Genomic DNA, 15,959 nt, shown 5'->3' on the forward strand with positions numbered 1-15,959 from the left:
GGTCTGCTTGATTGTTTCCTAGAGGTTTGGCTTGAAGAAAGCTGTGCTGATGAAGGTGACAGGCTGCAATTTGCAAGATTCAGCGGCAGAGACAGGAGAAGAGATCGAACAGCACACTCTCTTCCCTTGATAAACCCTTCTTCTCCCTCCTCAGCTTTGGTCTGTGCTCCTGATTAAATCACATGGGCTGAGAGTAACTTTAAATATACACTTCTTTTTTAACAAAGAAATAAATCCTGTCAAAACTGACAGCATTCAGATAAACAGCAAAAAACTCAACAGCTTATTTCCCACAAAAGAACAAACAAAAAAGAAAGTAGTAGTTGAACAACTCGAACCCCCAATTCACATGAAACTGTTTTACCAGCGATGTCACAGAGCTCTGCATCGGAGGCATTAGCAAGGGCTTCCTCCAGTTCCGGCTCCAGAGTCACGCTTTCCAAAACAGGATCCATCGGCTTCTGCTTGGGAATCCAAGCTTTTCCTATAAATGCAAAGTGAGGTCACTCTCAGTACAGCCGTAGCACCTGTTTCACAGATAGCCATGCAGATGCATTTCCCCGGGGTGAGGTTTGCACAGTGGAAAGGACAGAAGGGGCACAAGGACCTAGAGAAAAACCGGAGGAGACACTGAATCCCTTCCCATCAGCTCGGTCGGAGTCCTGCTGCGAGGTGAGCCCGGGAGGCACCTGCCAGACACCTCCAACTGCGGAGCTGGACTCCTTCAGCAGCGCAGAGGGATGCACCTATAAACGCCCGGCAGTGCATTTGTACCGCACAATGACAGTTCAAGGCACAGCATGCAGAAAGCCACGCACAGCCTGGCCCTGCAGGACTTCACTTCTTTGAAGGCCGCATAAAAGGGATGGAGGTTCACCAGCGCTCACGTGGACCGAGAGAGGCCAGCGGCTGGGACCCAGCACTCTGCGGGATCGCTCCTGCTGCTGAGACAGCTCCGGCTGCCAGCTCCAAAAGCACGGTGGCGGGGCAGGTGGTGGTCAAAAGAGGGTGGGAAGGAGGTGGTGGAGAGGGTCTGGCAGCAGGCAGGGGTAGCAGTCAGCCATCCAGCAAGCACATGGGGTGCAAGGAGGAGCAGCCTTGGGGCAGCTGTTCCAGCTCAGCATTGCTGCAGAGACAGCAGGGCAGGGGGGAGAGACACAGAGGGCATGCCAGATGGAGACCTCCGTGCTCTACTTCCCAGGACAGCAAGAGGCCAAGGAACACGCCTTTTCCCTACAAGTCAGAGGTGCAAAGCAAGAGGTGCAGCTGGTGAGGCAAAGCTGCTCGTCCCTGGCCTTCTCCTAAGGGGGGCTGCCCACACGGGCACGGGGCTGTGCAGAGAGTGATGCAGCTCCAGCCCAGCTCTGAACAGGACAGGAGGAAACGACCTCAAGTTGCCCCAAGGGAGGTTTAGATTAGATACTAGGAAAAATTTCTACACCGAAAGGGTTATCAAACACTGGAACAGGCTGCTCAGGGAGGTGGTGGAATCGCTGTCCCTGGAGGTATTTAAAAGATGGGCAAATGTGGTGCTGACGACAGGCTGAGAGAGCTGGGGTTGTTCAGCCTGGAGAAGAGAAGGCTCCGAGGAGACCTTAGAGCCCCTTCCAGTACCTGAAGGGGGCCTACAGGAAGGATGGGGAGGGGCTCTTGATCAGGGAGTGTAATGATACGACAAGGGGTAACGGCCTCAAACTGAAAGAGGGGAGATTTAGATTGGATATCAGGAAGAAATTCTTTACTGTGAGGGTGGTGAGGCCCAGAACAGGTTGCCCAGGGAAGCTGTGGATGCCCCATCCCTGGAGGTGTTCAAGGCCAGGCTGGATGGGGCTTTGAGCAACTGGTCTAGTGGGAGGTGTCCCTGCCCATGGCAGGGGGGCTGGAACTAGATGATCTTTAAGGTCCCTTCCAACCCAAACCATTCTGTGATTCCATGGTTTAGTGGTGGTTTTGTCAGTGTTATGTTGATGGTTGGACTTGATGATCTGAAAGGTCCCTGCCGTGAGCCTCCCAGCACTCCCCCATCCCGTTGCCCAGGATGATGACCGGGCAAGCCATCACCCTTCCTCTGCCGGAGCTGGCTGCATCCCAGCTCCTACTGCTCGCACCACCAACGGGTGGGCAGGTCTCTTTGCGGAGGCTGGACCAGGTCAGGTCTGAGATTTCATAGCAGGGCGCCAAAGAAAAGAGAGAGGCTTGTGGTGTTTTAACAAACCATGGCAGAGAGCAGCCTGTTGAGTAAACCCAGTGCTGCTGCTGGGTGGGAGGAGGAGGAGGAGGAGGAGGGGGAAGGGGAGGACAAGGAGGCATCCCAGAGCATTTCGGATCAGTCCCCTCCACTGAAATAGCCCAGGATCACTGCAGAGAGATAGCGAGTGCAAAGCTCTCGGCCTGGCATGCCAGCCAGGACTATTTTTGTCCCCCGTCTCTGAAACCAGAGTCAGCGGCACCAAAGGGGAGAAACAAAGATCCTGCTGCTCGGAGATGTGCTGAAAATAGATGCTGCTAAATTTAGCCTCAAGGAAGAAGCAACTGCACTTTGGGCTCCCCCCGGTACGAAACGGTGGCTGCTATAAACAGCCTTTTGCAGAAGGGCCCATCTCCTGCCCGCGCGCGGCCACCCTGGTGAAGAGGGCAGGAATCTGCCTCCTGGGACACAGCTGCTCTCCCAAAAATAGCGAGGGCATCATGTTCCTGCACAGCCAGGCACCTCCTGGGTACTCTGCAGCAAAGCGTCCGGGTTGGGCTGGTCCCCTCGGTTCTGGCTTGGTGCAGAGATCCAGAACCGTCGTCCCACCGGACACACACACGGCTCAGCAAACTGTACACACCATCTGGTGGGTTCACGCGGGAACAGGAAAAACAGGGCAAACTTAATTCTGCCGTCACACAGTTAACTCCTTTTGACATCTCGCTGTCATTGAAACTTCTGTCTTTTAATTTTAGAAAGTTCCTTATCTCAGTCATGCTGTATTACAAGTTTGAACTTTAAATCAAATGGTGCATGCAAACGGCATTATACATGATAATACAGCATTTATGCACACACCAACTCCTACCCTGTGCAGCAGCATGGCCAGGGAGAGCACCTCCCATGGCAACCTGGTAAATCACCCTCCGAACTGCAAACGTGGTGATTTATTTCCAGCTCCGCAACAACTGTGAATATGTAATTTGCCATCTCTGGCTCACAGTCAATGTAAGTAGTGTCTTCACTCAAGTGAGAAGATGTTTAATGTGTTTGAGATCACATCAGATTGAAATATGATCAGCCCAGACCAGAAGCTGAAGACTCAAAATGCCTGAAATACCTCTGTCTCCTGCAGAACGCTGCTACTACCTTCTGGGCCAGCCAGGCCGGTAGCCAGTGCTGGGCTGGAGTACATTGGAAGCTGCTAAATCACTCCTCCTGATAGCACTCAATTTACTCTTTTCATTTGCTTCTTTCAAGGAGAACTCTTTTTTCTTTTTGATAAAAATGCCACCTGAAGTTTTACTACATGGACAGACTTAACGCAAGCTCTTTCTTGGAGAGGCGCGTGGATCAGTAAGGAGGCAGCTTTGAGAAAGGCCTCAGCTGGGCAACGTGCTCACATGCCCACATTTTCATGCACTTCTTTGATGTGGAGCAACAAGTAGTGCAAACAGCATACGACAAGATCTTCTGCTGCAGGGGGACCATGGTACAGAGGAAAGAACAGCAGAAAAAAGCTTCTGAGAAGCTCCTGGAACCCAGAAGGAAGGACTGACTGGACCACGTCCCATGTCAGATGATATTCAGAGTGCTAATGGGAGCAGGAAAACCCTCTGGCTAACGGGACATGTCCCAGGAGAACAGGAAAAGATGCCAGGAGATGAAAGAGGAGAGAAAGAGCAAACCCCTCGCTCACGGGTGCCAGGGCCACACAGAGCAGGGGTGTAGCAGCCCCCGCAGGGTACGGTGCAGGAAGACAGAAACATGCAAACTGCAGGAAACTGGGAAATGAGGCTGGGGGTGTCAAGGGGTGATGAAGACTGGACAGGAACTGTTGGGATCATCACAGCTGAGGGGAGCTGTAGAGTTTCTCTATAGCAAGATGAAGTTCAGAGTGTAGGGATGGAGCACGAAAGGCAATGGTGGAAGACAGAACACAGCCTGCTGAGCTCACAGGGCAGAGGAGGAACAAGAGAGGACAAAGGATGATGTCTTCCCCAGAGCTTGATACAGATGCAGTGAGATGAGGATGGGAAGAGGCTCCCCAGTGGTACACCCTCTGTCCATCACTTCACAACATATCAGCTGGTACCCAAATCAGCAAGTGCATGGACTGCTTGGTCACACACCAGTTTATTGGCCAGCCTGGGCTGGGGCTAGACAGCAAAGAGCAGATCCACCACCCCAATGGTGTTACGATGAAGTTGTGCCTAGCAATGTGGATCAGACACAACCCTTCTGCTGCGCACCCACCATGCCTTCATCGTGATGCATCAGCGTGGCACAAAGGATAACCATACCTCTCTTTTCACCCGTGAACGGAACCAAGTCTTCTCTGTCTTTAACATCCTTCGCCTGCTTTTCTAGGTGGGCCATGAGTTCCTCCCTTTTGAACGGGCCGGTTGGTGGCTTTTGTGTCTGATCCCGCTGCCTGAGCCCTGCCGGCAGCAATGCGTTCTAGCAGGGAGGGGAGAAACACGGGTTATCTCTGCATCAACCATCAATCTGTCCATCAAACGCTCTCCCCTCTCCACTTTCCTCAACGCACTGTCTTTATTCCACATCGCTGGACAATTTGCTCCTCCTCGTGTCCAAGGTTTTTTCCATCCAACCCCACTGATCCCCACGTCATCTAAGACACATTGTGCTCCTTCCCCCCTCCAACTTCAAATGCTGGTTCCACTATGAAATCTCCATGTGGCCAAGTGGGTGTTTCTCTACAACAGCAGCTCCAGCCCTTTCTCTGGGGGCTCTCAGCCATCCCCTCCTGCTCCTCCGAGCTTCTTCCCACACCCTCACCATTTCTGCTGCAGTGCCAGAACCAAGATGCTAAACTCAACTGATCTTCTCCTCCCTGTACATGTCTGTCCCAGTGCCCACACGCCCCACGTGTCCCAGAAAGAATCGGTGCAGGGAAATCCCATGGTATTTCCCAGAGAAGACCAGAGAGACGCAGTGGTCTCTTCTGCCCTTCATGATCCAGCATAAAACTAGAGGCAGAGTCTCGCAGAGAAGGTCACTCCGTTGCAGAACAAAACCCCTGCGAACCTCAGCCCTTTTTCAAACTGCCTCCTTGTTATTCAGTCACATTAACCACCACGGGAAGTTGCCTTCCGCCTGACGCATATGGCACGTAAGCACCTGCTTATATTTAAATATAGAACGGCCTTAATGCAGTAAGTAAGACTATTCCCAGATTTGACACTAAGCACGTTCTTTAAAGCTTTGCTGGATAGAAGTCAACGTTTACTTTTTAAGATATCCAAGGTGATTTTGAACAAGATGCTGATTTTTCCATGCCCACATAATAAAAGTAATTCATTATAATTTAAATCTGCATCAGTGAAAAGCCTGGAAAAGTAAATGACTAATAGGAAACAACTAGACTTGGGCAATCTTGGAGGGCAACAGAGGAGAACAGTGCTAACACACAAGCAGGGAGGAATAGGAAACGGCTTGCTTCCTCAGGCTTCATGCTGCGAGTGACCATGCAGTCTTCATGCTTTAACTCCCGTACTCAGGCTACACCTGTACTGACAGATGTTCACGACTATTTTACCTTTCTGCATCTCTCACAGAAGGCTGCCTGACTCCACGTCTTCTGAGGCAGCTGTAACCATCCCTATCCCATCAGCCCATGCCCCCTGGGAGCCAGCCTGCCACCTCTTATTTCCCTGTGCTGCAATTAAAAATACTGGTGATGCAATCTACACTGCCCATCATTTCCGGCCCCCGCCCCGAAAGACTAACTGCATGTTGCAGGAACAATTTCTCACTTGGCAGAGCCCAGCATCATCACCTAACGCTGCCGTAGCCCCGCGTCCTGCCAGTTGGCTCTGCACATCCCCTGCCAGGGCCACCGGGACATGTTGCCTCCAAAAAGCTTTCATTGCTTGGCACCAGCAAGGCCCAGTGTTTGCACACGCGCAGCTCCTGCTGATGTTGGGAGGTTGCTAAAAAGCAATTGTCCCATTTTGAAAAAGTCTGGGATTTGGATTTCTGCCTAAACGGAGGAAAATAGAGACCATTTGAATCATAGAATCACAGAATGGTTCGGGTTGGAAGGGACCTTAAAGATGATCTTGTTCCAGCCCTCCTGCCATGGGCAGGGACACCTCCCACTAGACCAGGTTGCACAAAGCCCCATCCAGCCTGGCCTTGAACACTTCCAGGGATGGCGCATCCACAGCATCCCTGGGCAACCTGTTCCGGGGCCTCACCACCCTCACAGTAAAGAATTTCCTCCTGATATCCAATCTAAGTCTCCCCTCTTTCAGTTTGAGGCCGTTACCCTGTGTCCTATCACTCCACTCCCTGATCAAGAGCCCCTCCCCATCCTTCCTGTAGGCCCCCTTCAGGGACTGGAAGGGGCTCTAAGGTCTCCTCGGAGCCTTCTCTTCTCCAGGCTGAACAACCCCAGCTCTCTCAGCCTGTCCTCATAGCAGAGGTGCTCCAGCCCTCTCATCACCTTCATGGCCCTCCGCTGGACCCGTTCCAACAGGTCCATGTCCTTCTTGGGCTGAGGACTCCAGAGCTGGATACATTACTCCAGGTGGCGTCTCACCAGAGTGGAGTAGAGGGGCAGTTTGCTATGGAAGTTCGAAGTGTGCTACGGAAAAAAAGCAAAACCCAAACAACCTACAAACCCCAGAACATTCCCTCCAAGGTGGCCTGATCAGAAGCAGAGATCCGTTGAGCCACCAGCCCTGGCTGACATCAGTGCTGCAAATCACAGTGCTCGTCACACCGGAGCACGCACTCCAGGGCCAGGGCAGGGGAATGTCACAGAGACAAAGTCCCACGTGCAGCCCATCCTTGCGGTGGCAAAACTTCTGCTCATCCACTGACAGTCTCTTCCGTCCTTCTGCCAAGCACAGCCTCTGCAAAGGCTCCACTCAAATACAGATCACTAATGCAGCCCATTGCCCCACAACTACTGAGATTTACCGCCCAGAAAATCTCGAGTAAAGATGACTTACATCAGGATCCAGCTCCTCCAGTTCATTCTCTAACTTCCTGAGCTCCTCCTCTGTCAGAGCTCCAAGGATCTTGTCTTCATCCAGGTCTCGGTATTTTTCTAGCTCCTTCCTGTAAGACATCTTAGAGGAGTCTCGTGAATCTCGCGTTTTATGCCGAAAGAGGACCTGAAATGAAAACAAGCAGTGTTAACACCGAACAGATGAAATGTGACACTGCAGCCCGGCTGGTCGGGGGATGCCGAATACCGCGGAGTTGCAGAAGATTTATGCTTCAAGCATGGCGTAATTCAAAGCCAGGTCAGATTGCTCAGGGCCCCCCTGTCCATACCCTACACACAAGTCACGGCCCATGGTCGTGAAAGTGGCACAACTCCAGTAGCACCGTGCTCCACCATGGGCTCACAGGGCAGCACTGAGGAAGCACCACATACAGGACCCTCGCTAGGCATGTCTTTCTCCAAGCAACGCTAGAGGTTATCGAAGTGTCCTAGGCATTTAATTCCTTGAAGGACAATAAACCACAAATCATAAAGTCTCTCGTGCCCTCAAAAGCCCCCAGCAACACCTCCTTGTGCACGGGGCTCCAGATAACGTTGTCGCCAGGTGGGAGAAGAGATTTGTAGCATCACTGAGTACCTCTGAGCCCTCAAACCTCCACGAGGCCACAGTGGGCGGCACTCCTTCCTGTGTTTTAAAGCCGCAAGGCGATCAGGAAGCATTATCCTCTCGTGTCCAGGAGGCTGCCAGTGAAACGTGCCGTTTAGTGACCCACCTTCCCTGCGACAACGTGTGTCCGCACTGCCGCGAGCCAAGCGGCTGACCTGGGCGCTGCTGCACGCCTAAACCAACCCTTCGAGAAGAGAAGTGGGAGTAACACGCTACACAACCTATCCGGATAATCCCCGCCGACCCAGGGGTTTGTGCCGTGTCTCCTAATATGAAACGCCACACACAATCACACACACGTAACTGGACCTCTGCCAGCTCTGAAAGACCGTAGTAGACCTTCTACGAAGGTCAACTTGCTTAAGATATGCAGGTGGGTTAAAAATACGCTCACTACAACACACAAGAGTGTATCCGACTCCGCTTTTTTGCTGAAAGTTTCCTTCTGTTCCATAGCGCTGTCTGTGTATTTACATTTTTTGGCTCAGTTTTTGTGGAGAACATTGAGCTCTAGATAATTCAGAGAGACTTTTCTTACAGTTTGAAAAAAAGTTTTGCTGTCTTCTCAAGGGGTATTTGCATTAAAATAACAGCAAGGGCCTGTGCATTTTTTCAAGGAGACAAACATCTTCTGAATTTCCAAAAATGGCCCCTTTTCAGCTTCTGCAGAGCGTCAGAGCCCTATCCCGAGTCACATCTCCCCAGCTTTGCCCCATCAGGCCAGATCGTGCTCCCATGATCACTTTTCATTAGTGGAGAAGTCTCTTTACACAACTTACAGCACAGCTGCCATTCCAGATAGGAAAATTATCTTTAGCTTGGTCACAAAAGGGCACATTAACGCACACATGGCCCGACAGCAAGCCCTTAAATATAGAGCCGCCACCTGGTCAGACGTTTGGTTTCCCACTGGTGTGATGGCAATTCCTGCATCGCTCGCATTCCTGCCACTCGCCACTTAGGAGGTGGAGCGCCGAGAGACAGCGCCTCCTCCATGGGAGCCCAGACGGTCAAAACCAGCTTTTTCCACCTTATATTGAAGTGCGCGAACCACGACTAGTCTGCATTGAGTATTTCATTTTTAGTTTTGACCATTCTGCTGTAGAAGGAGATGGAGCTAAAAGCAGGCAGGAAGGCAGAGCATAACGCACCCCAGGGTGCTAAATTCCCTGTAGCGGCTTAAAATACCCACACGTGCCATGAACATGGCAACCTCCGTCTTGTCTACGTGGGGACGGCTACCCCCAGAGGCAGCCACGGCCCCGTCCGAGCCGTCAGAGGTGGCCTGCAAGGGGCGGCTGGGCTGGGACGCAGCCTGGGCAGGGCTGACCTTGTCCCCCTCCCGCCAGAAGGACAGAGACTGTCACCACCGAGAGGCAGGGCAGATGTGGGATGTCAGCGCGCACGGACGATGCTTCTGGAAAGCCCTGCCGGGTTCCTAGGCATCCTGCAGGGACACGCAGCCAGGGCTGCAGATAGCAGCGGCGCTGAGGGCTGAGGACAGGTGCGGAGCCTGACGAAACACGGCCGAAAGCCCCGCGGGGAGAACTCCCGTTTGCTGCGTACCCCAGGCAGGGTCGAGGAGGGGGGATGGTGCCCCTGCCCTTGCTGGGGCAGCCGGGGAGCGGGTGGGCGGCGCTAACCCTGCCCGCGGCGACAGGACCCTCTGTGCCGCTCCGTGTCCCCCCGGAATGAGCTGTGCGGGTTCGGCATCGCATCTTCCATCGCCACCCCCGCAACCAGCGCGGTTCGCTGGCTCTCCCTTATCTCCACATCCCAGGCCTCTTCCACCCTATCTGGCTCATGAGTGCTGGGAGAAAAAGCCAATTCCCCCATCCGCTGTAAATGGCAACAGGGCTTTGCACTGCCAAAAATAAGAGAGCGGGTAAGTTCTGCCTAATTATAATTGTTTTCATGTACACAAAGCGCTGAAACACCCACCTCCACAAACAGGTCTCCCGGAGCCGTGCTAGGGTTCAAGCACCGTTTAAAACAAACACCCGCCTGCCCCAACCCCTGCACCTCCAAAAAAATAACAAGATCCTCTAACACAGCTGCAATATTATGCTCAGATTTTAAATCCACACACTTCTAGACATTCAGGAAAGAGTCAGCTCTAATTCACCACAAATCTGCTCCATCAAATCTATTCTCAATCCCCTCCTGAGATGGCAGCTTTGATTTCTCGCTATTTTTCATTAAGGCTACCAATAGGCTTTTCATTCAATCAACGAAGGAATCATCACAACAAAATATATATGTAATATACAGAAGCCGTGCAGGACCGACACTATTACAACTTTAAGCCCTCAAAAAATTGAAATTCATATTTCCTCAAAAAATTGAAGTTCATATCAACGGCCAAGATAGCAAGGTATTGGGTCTCATTGTCCAAAGTACCCATCAGACACATTAGAAGACAGCCCCAACACTCGCACTTGGTAAGTCTGAAGAGCAAACAAGTTGGTATGCACCAAGACCCATAAAAAGGTTCAAGGAGAAAAGTTAAATTGGATGGGAGATGAACGTACACCACAGATCATCTACAGGGAAGACTGTTCCTACCGTGAATATAGGAAAACAAAACAAAAAAGGCAACATTTGTGATTATGATGGGGGTGGAATAGTTTCTTTTTGAAAAGCACTGAACAAAAAAATAGATGCTGTGCATCAAGTGAAAATGAAAAGCATCCCGTGTGACACTGGAAATACTCCTTTAATGCCCTGCCCCGGTACGGCCCCCCCGCAGCACTGTGCCCTTTCTGGGGCACCGAAACCCAAGAGCAGCACCGACCTCCATGTGGGGAACCGGCGGAGCCCCAGGGAAGGTGGCCCACCTGGGACCACTGTGCCCTGTCCAGGGTGGAGAAGAGGCACGGGGACGTGGTTGCGCTCCTCAGGTGGGCAAGCAGGGCAGGCAGGAGCAGCGATGGGCTCTGGCTGCAAGAGGCCGCTCGGGGAGGCTGAGGAGCAGCACAGGTGGCGCCGAGCCAGAAGATCTGCAGGATCATCTCTCAGTGCTCTGACGACCCCAGCAAAAAGGGCAAACGAGAAAGCAGAACTGGGTAAAGCACACAGAAAGGGCAGCGAGCAAGACAAATTCCAAGAAAACATAAAAACGTCATAGCGAAAACACAGGGACGGATTTCCCCGGGGTGATGCGGTGCTGGGAACAAACTCCCACGTGCGCCAGCAGGATAACCACAGGGAAGGACAGAAAGCCCTCTTCTATTTGCGTGCACGCAGGGAGGAAGAGCAACTAACCTCAGCGACGACACAGGGCTTTTGGGTGATAAAGTCTGTTATCGGTCCAGTCCAGCCCCGATTCCAGCGTTTCACGGCAGGCTGTCAATTCCACGGCAGCACATGGGAGGGTTTGGTGCATCCTCAGCCACCGGCCACACCGATCCACCAGCAAGAGGCAGAGGCTGGTGAGAGCCACGGCTGAAGAAATTAACATCCCTCCCCCTACCAAGCAACTCTCAGATCTGCTGGGAAAGTTCTCCAGTGCTTTGAAATAAGAAAGCAGACCAAGGGCTCAGTCTCTGAGATAAGGAGGTGGCCAACGAGCGTTACCAGTGTAGATATCAATGATTCTTGGAAAAACTGACAAGTTTGAAGGCAGAAGGCTATTCAGGATGAAAGCTGTTTTTAAGCAGCACGAAAGGCAGGAGTTACCCTGGTGAGGGATAGCCTGGCTTGAGAATAGTTCCTGTTTGACTCATGCAGAGGTTTGATTTACGAGATTTTTTTCATAGCTTAAGTATAAACCCAAGTCAAAGTTCAGATCTATTATTTTTACAGTATAAAAACAATAAACTAACTTCAACTAACCCCCTCATAGTTGCTACAACTCCTTTTGTCTTTTCTTTGACTTTTAGTGTAACTTCAAAGGGCAATACGAGGGGTTTTTTTTTGGGAAACTATACATACTTTAAGTAACCATTTCCTACAAAATCAAGAGAAGTTAAGTACTTTCTGTGCATACTCTTAGACCTCAGTGAATCACCCAGGTGTAAATCCAAGATGCATGCTGTGCAGATGAGAGGAGCAAATCATCTTCAGTTGGTTTCCTAAATGAAGACTATATTTTACGTGGCTTCTCAGTCCTCTGATAAACCTTAAAGCCATTAGCTAACTAATGAAATTTCATACATGTCTCAAACCCTAATTTCTTGTCAAGCTGCGCATGCGTGCAAAGGGTCCGTCAGCAGCGGTGTAACATGGAACAAGCCAAGGCATCTCCTTCATCTGACAGTCAGGGAATGAAGGAGAGAGATGAGGCATTTGCAGGGAGGTCCAGAGGAAGGGAGGGTACAAGAAGCCCTTGGAGCCATTACATGTGGTAGAGCTGGGGCAAACACAACGGGGATGGTGGGATGAAGGACATCTATCCACCCAAAAGTGAGTCTCTGCTGGTCCTGCAGCTCATGGGACAGCTTATGAGCCCTGGGCTTGCATCCCAGCACACCTGGGTGCTGCTGTGCAAGACCGTGACTCTGCAGCCGCCCTGCTGTTTGAGTCACCGAGCACCCCAACATCACCAGTTCCCGGGATTTTCAAGAAGGGACCAATGCATTAGGGCAGATCCAGTAACAACAGGGAAAGATGCACATCAGCTCCTTCTAAGACCACATCTAAAACAGTGTGTGAATTTTGCAAAACCCAATAGCAAAGCAGAGCAGAGCACAGGAGGAGCTGGATCCATCCCCAGTGTCACCACACAGCTTTACACATCCAACGTCTTGACCACTGGGTGCCTCCTGTCACTAGTCACCCTGGTCACAAGAGAATCAGGTGTGCTGGAGCATGAATGCTTTCCTCCCAACACACAGGTACAAAGGTCACACTTGGAGCTAGTGGTCCCTTCTCTGGCAGACACAATTAGAGCCCAGCAGTGGTGGCCTTGCAGGTGACCAGGTGGCCCATACCTGCGGTACAGGCAGTGAGATGTTTGCCCCATTTCAAGTGAACATACTTTGTTCTCACTAAACATTGAGTCTTTGGCTTGGAGAAATGAAAGGAAGATAAACATCTAAAGCCAGTCCTTTTAGGGGAATGGTCTCCTGCATGTTTTTTGAAGATTCTTTTTTAGGTTGATCTCATTTTCTCAACCAGAGAGGAAAGCACCTTTTTAACAAGCCGTAAACATGGGCCCAGGCTGCAGCACAGAACCACAGAATCCTAGAATTGTCAGGGCTGGAAGGGACCTTGAAGATCATCTAGTTCCAACCCCCCTGCCATGGGCAGGGACACCTCCCACTAGATCAGGTTGCTCAAAGCCCCATCCAGCCTGGCCTTGAACACTTCCAGGGATGGAGCATCCACCACCTCTCTGGGTAACCTGTTCCAGTATCTCACCACCCTCATGGTGAAGAACTTCTTCCTAACGTCCAATCTGAATCGACACATCTCTAGTTTTAATCCATTCCCTCTAGTCCTACCATTACCCGGCATCCTAAAACGTCCCTCACCAGCTTTCTTTTAGGCCCCCTTAAGATACTGGTAGGCCTCTATAAGGTCTCCTCGGAGCCTTCTTTTCTCCAGACTGAACAACCCCAACTCCCTTGGTCTGTCTTCACAGGACAGGTGCTCCAGCCCTCTGATCATCCTCAAGCATCAAGCGCTGTTGGTCAGCTTGGGCTCTGCATCACCACCTTGAACGTACAAGATGTTGAAACATCTTGTTAAAGCTACAAGAGACTTCCTATAGGCTGTGCACTGGAGTTGCAGTGCAAGCTGCACTAGAAAATGTCTGGCCAGGAGGTCCACAGAGGGTGGTATTCCCCTCTGCTTAGCACCACCGAGGCTGCAGATGGATGTTGCATCATCCAGTTTGATGTCCCCCAGTAGAACACAAGTCTTGACAAGCTGAAGAGACTCCAGTGCAGGGCCATCAGGGTGGGCAGGAGGCTGGGACACAGAAGATGCAAGGAGAAGCGGAGGGAAGTGGACTTCTTCAGCCTGGAGAGGGGAAGACTGCTGCTGGCTAAAAGGAAAGGGTTTCTGGAGAAGACAGAACAAGGCTTTCCTCAGAGGTGCACAGGGAAAGGAAAAGGGGCAATGGGAATAAGTTGTGGCAAGAGAAATTCTAACAGGACATCAGGGGAAGATTCCTTGCCCCAAGAGTGGTGCAGCCTTTGGACAGGGACCAGCCAGGTGGTGGGATCTCTATCCTTGGATATTCAACCCAACTGGACAAGGCCCTTGGAAATCTGATGTAGCTCTGGGGCTAAGCCTGCTCAGAGAGGCCACTGGACTGGGAACTTCCAGAGGCCCCTTCCCATCTAAACTTTCTGTGACCTGGTCTCAGAAGAATGTACAGGCCTGCCCAACTGTCCAGGTTCCTCCTCTGAATGCCAGGAGGTTACACAGGATGGGAACTGGGCTCCAAGCTGATCCCCTACATTTACTTCACAAAACCTTGTTGTTTTCTGCACGCACTTAATTTATCCAGCTGAAGCAAAGTCCTCACTGCTGTGATTCAAGTTTGAATTCTGATTCTGGTTCAACACAAGGGGGTTCATCTGCCTTCCCCTGAAACAAACTGTTCACCGTGAGCTCAGACATGGTTGAAGGTCACCTTGGCTAAGTCCCTTGCTTCTGCAGCATGACAGTGAGTCACTCAGCCTCCAGGAGACCATCACAGTATCTTGCTTGGCAGCATTCTCACACTGAGAAGCCCTTGCGTAGCTTGCAGAGTAGCCAAGCATCATCTTGAATGATCCTCAATAAAACAGGACATGCGAGGTAGTGGATGCCCCCAGCCCCTGTTCAGCAAGCAGCGCCCATCAGGTGTATCTTCATCCCTTAGCCTTTCCACAGCTGAGCCCGGCAGTGCCAGCACATTCATGCCCTGGATGAGAAGAGTGGACAGAGAAAAGACAGAGGAGGTTCCGGACAAGGGGAAGCTCTGTCATGTCAGATGCAGAAAGCAGAGGTCAGCACACACCCTCACTGCTCCAAGGCAAGCCAGCCATCACCTAGAAAGACCAAGCCCCTCTCAGCTGCCCTGCAAAGAGGCTCATGCCTAATGAAATCCAACAGGGAATCTGCTGTTCCTTCAGAAAACTCAGACTTCTCCAAGGAAGATCTGTATTTCCTCTGGTTTGATAAAAAACTCACAACCAGCAGCGGTTAACCTAAGACACACCAAAATTCATGTTCACCTCAGTAAAATATTTGAAAGGAAACTCCTGGAAGGAGGCACTGCGGATCTATCAAAGCACACTGTGACTTCTGCCTCTCTAAATGACACGCCAGCCATACAAAACATGTAATGCTATCTGAAGTTATCATCACCATCCGGAACCCTACATCAATGAGTACCATATGCCATAGACGATACTTACTGATGATGATGCTGCTTCATTCCCATGGGGATCCTCACGCCAGAGCTGGCATTCCCATCCTGGCACTTGACAGCTCCACAGCAAACGGCTGGTTGTCCAAGGTCATGCACGCACTTGGGGAAGCACCAAAGTGACCCCTCCCTTCATCCACTGGTGCTGAGGGAAGTCTTATGCTGGTCACACCCTCCTGGACCTTCCTCTCCCTGCGCGTGCCAGGAGGTGCAACTCTCCCAGATCCCAACCTGACACTCAGAAACCGCCTGTACCTCCCGGCTGTCCTTTCCTCAGCACGCCTGCAGCCTGGAAGCCACACGACTCAGCAGCGGCTCTTACCAAGTGATCTTTCTTATCAGGGCCACCCAGCAAACAGCCCAGATGGCTGGTGACCAGGCAGCACGTAACAGGGTCAAACTCTGCCAAAGCCCAAATACAAACCACCCCAGCTCTATCTCCCCTTCGTGTATTTTTAAGGCACGCAACTTGTAAGCACAGCTATGTGTTCTCCTATTTGGGGTAATGTTCTCTCATGCGCCTGGCATGTACTTAATTGCTTAATTACTAATCCCTATGAAAAGTGCATGGGCACACTTGAGTCATTAGTGACACCGAGCAATCAGTTCCTGCTCTGTAACTTGAATCCTTCCACTTGAAAACTTCGCAGCTGGCACAATCTACACTGAAAAGGGATCCTGGTTTTCTTGCCTGAACTTATGTTAGCCCTTGGATGGACTCCTGCCGCTCTGGCACACTCCAGTCACAGGGAGCAGC

The 15,959-nt window shown here is 51.4% G+C and overlaps 1 protein-coding gene across 4 annotated transcripts in view; it reads right to left on the reverse strand.

Moving 5' to 3' along the window:
* Positions 1-15,959, reverse strand: part of TMOD1 (tropomodulin 1) — a 30,653-nt gene that overhangs the window by 11,874 nt on the left and 2,820 nt on the right. For 2 of the 4 annotated variants that reach the window (XM_063319855.1, XM_063319857.1), the window contains exons 2-4: positions 7,174-7,338; positions 4,495-4,651; positions 365-484 (exon numbers count right to left, since the gene is read on the reverse strand). In XM_063319855.1, the coding sequence (XP_063175925.1) occupies positions 365-484; positions 4,495-4,651; positions 7,174-7,338 (442 nt within the window). Of the gene's footprint in view, positions 1-364; positions 485-4,494; positions 4,652-7,173; positions 7,339-11,103; positions 11,261-15,191; positions 15,539-15,959 lie in introns of those variants that run through there. The other 2 variants (XM_063319856.1, XM_063319858.1) reach the window with 2 other exon arrangements.

Source organism: Chroicocephalus ridibundus, chromosome Z (genome assembly GCF_963924245.1).
Source record: "Chroicocephalus ridibundus chromosome Z, bChrRid1.1, whole genome shotgun sequence".
NCBI lineage: Eukaryota > Metazoa > Chordata > Aves > Charadriiformes > Laridae > Chroicocephalus > Chroicocephalus ridibundus.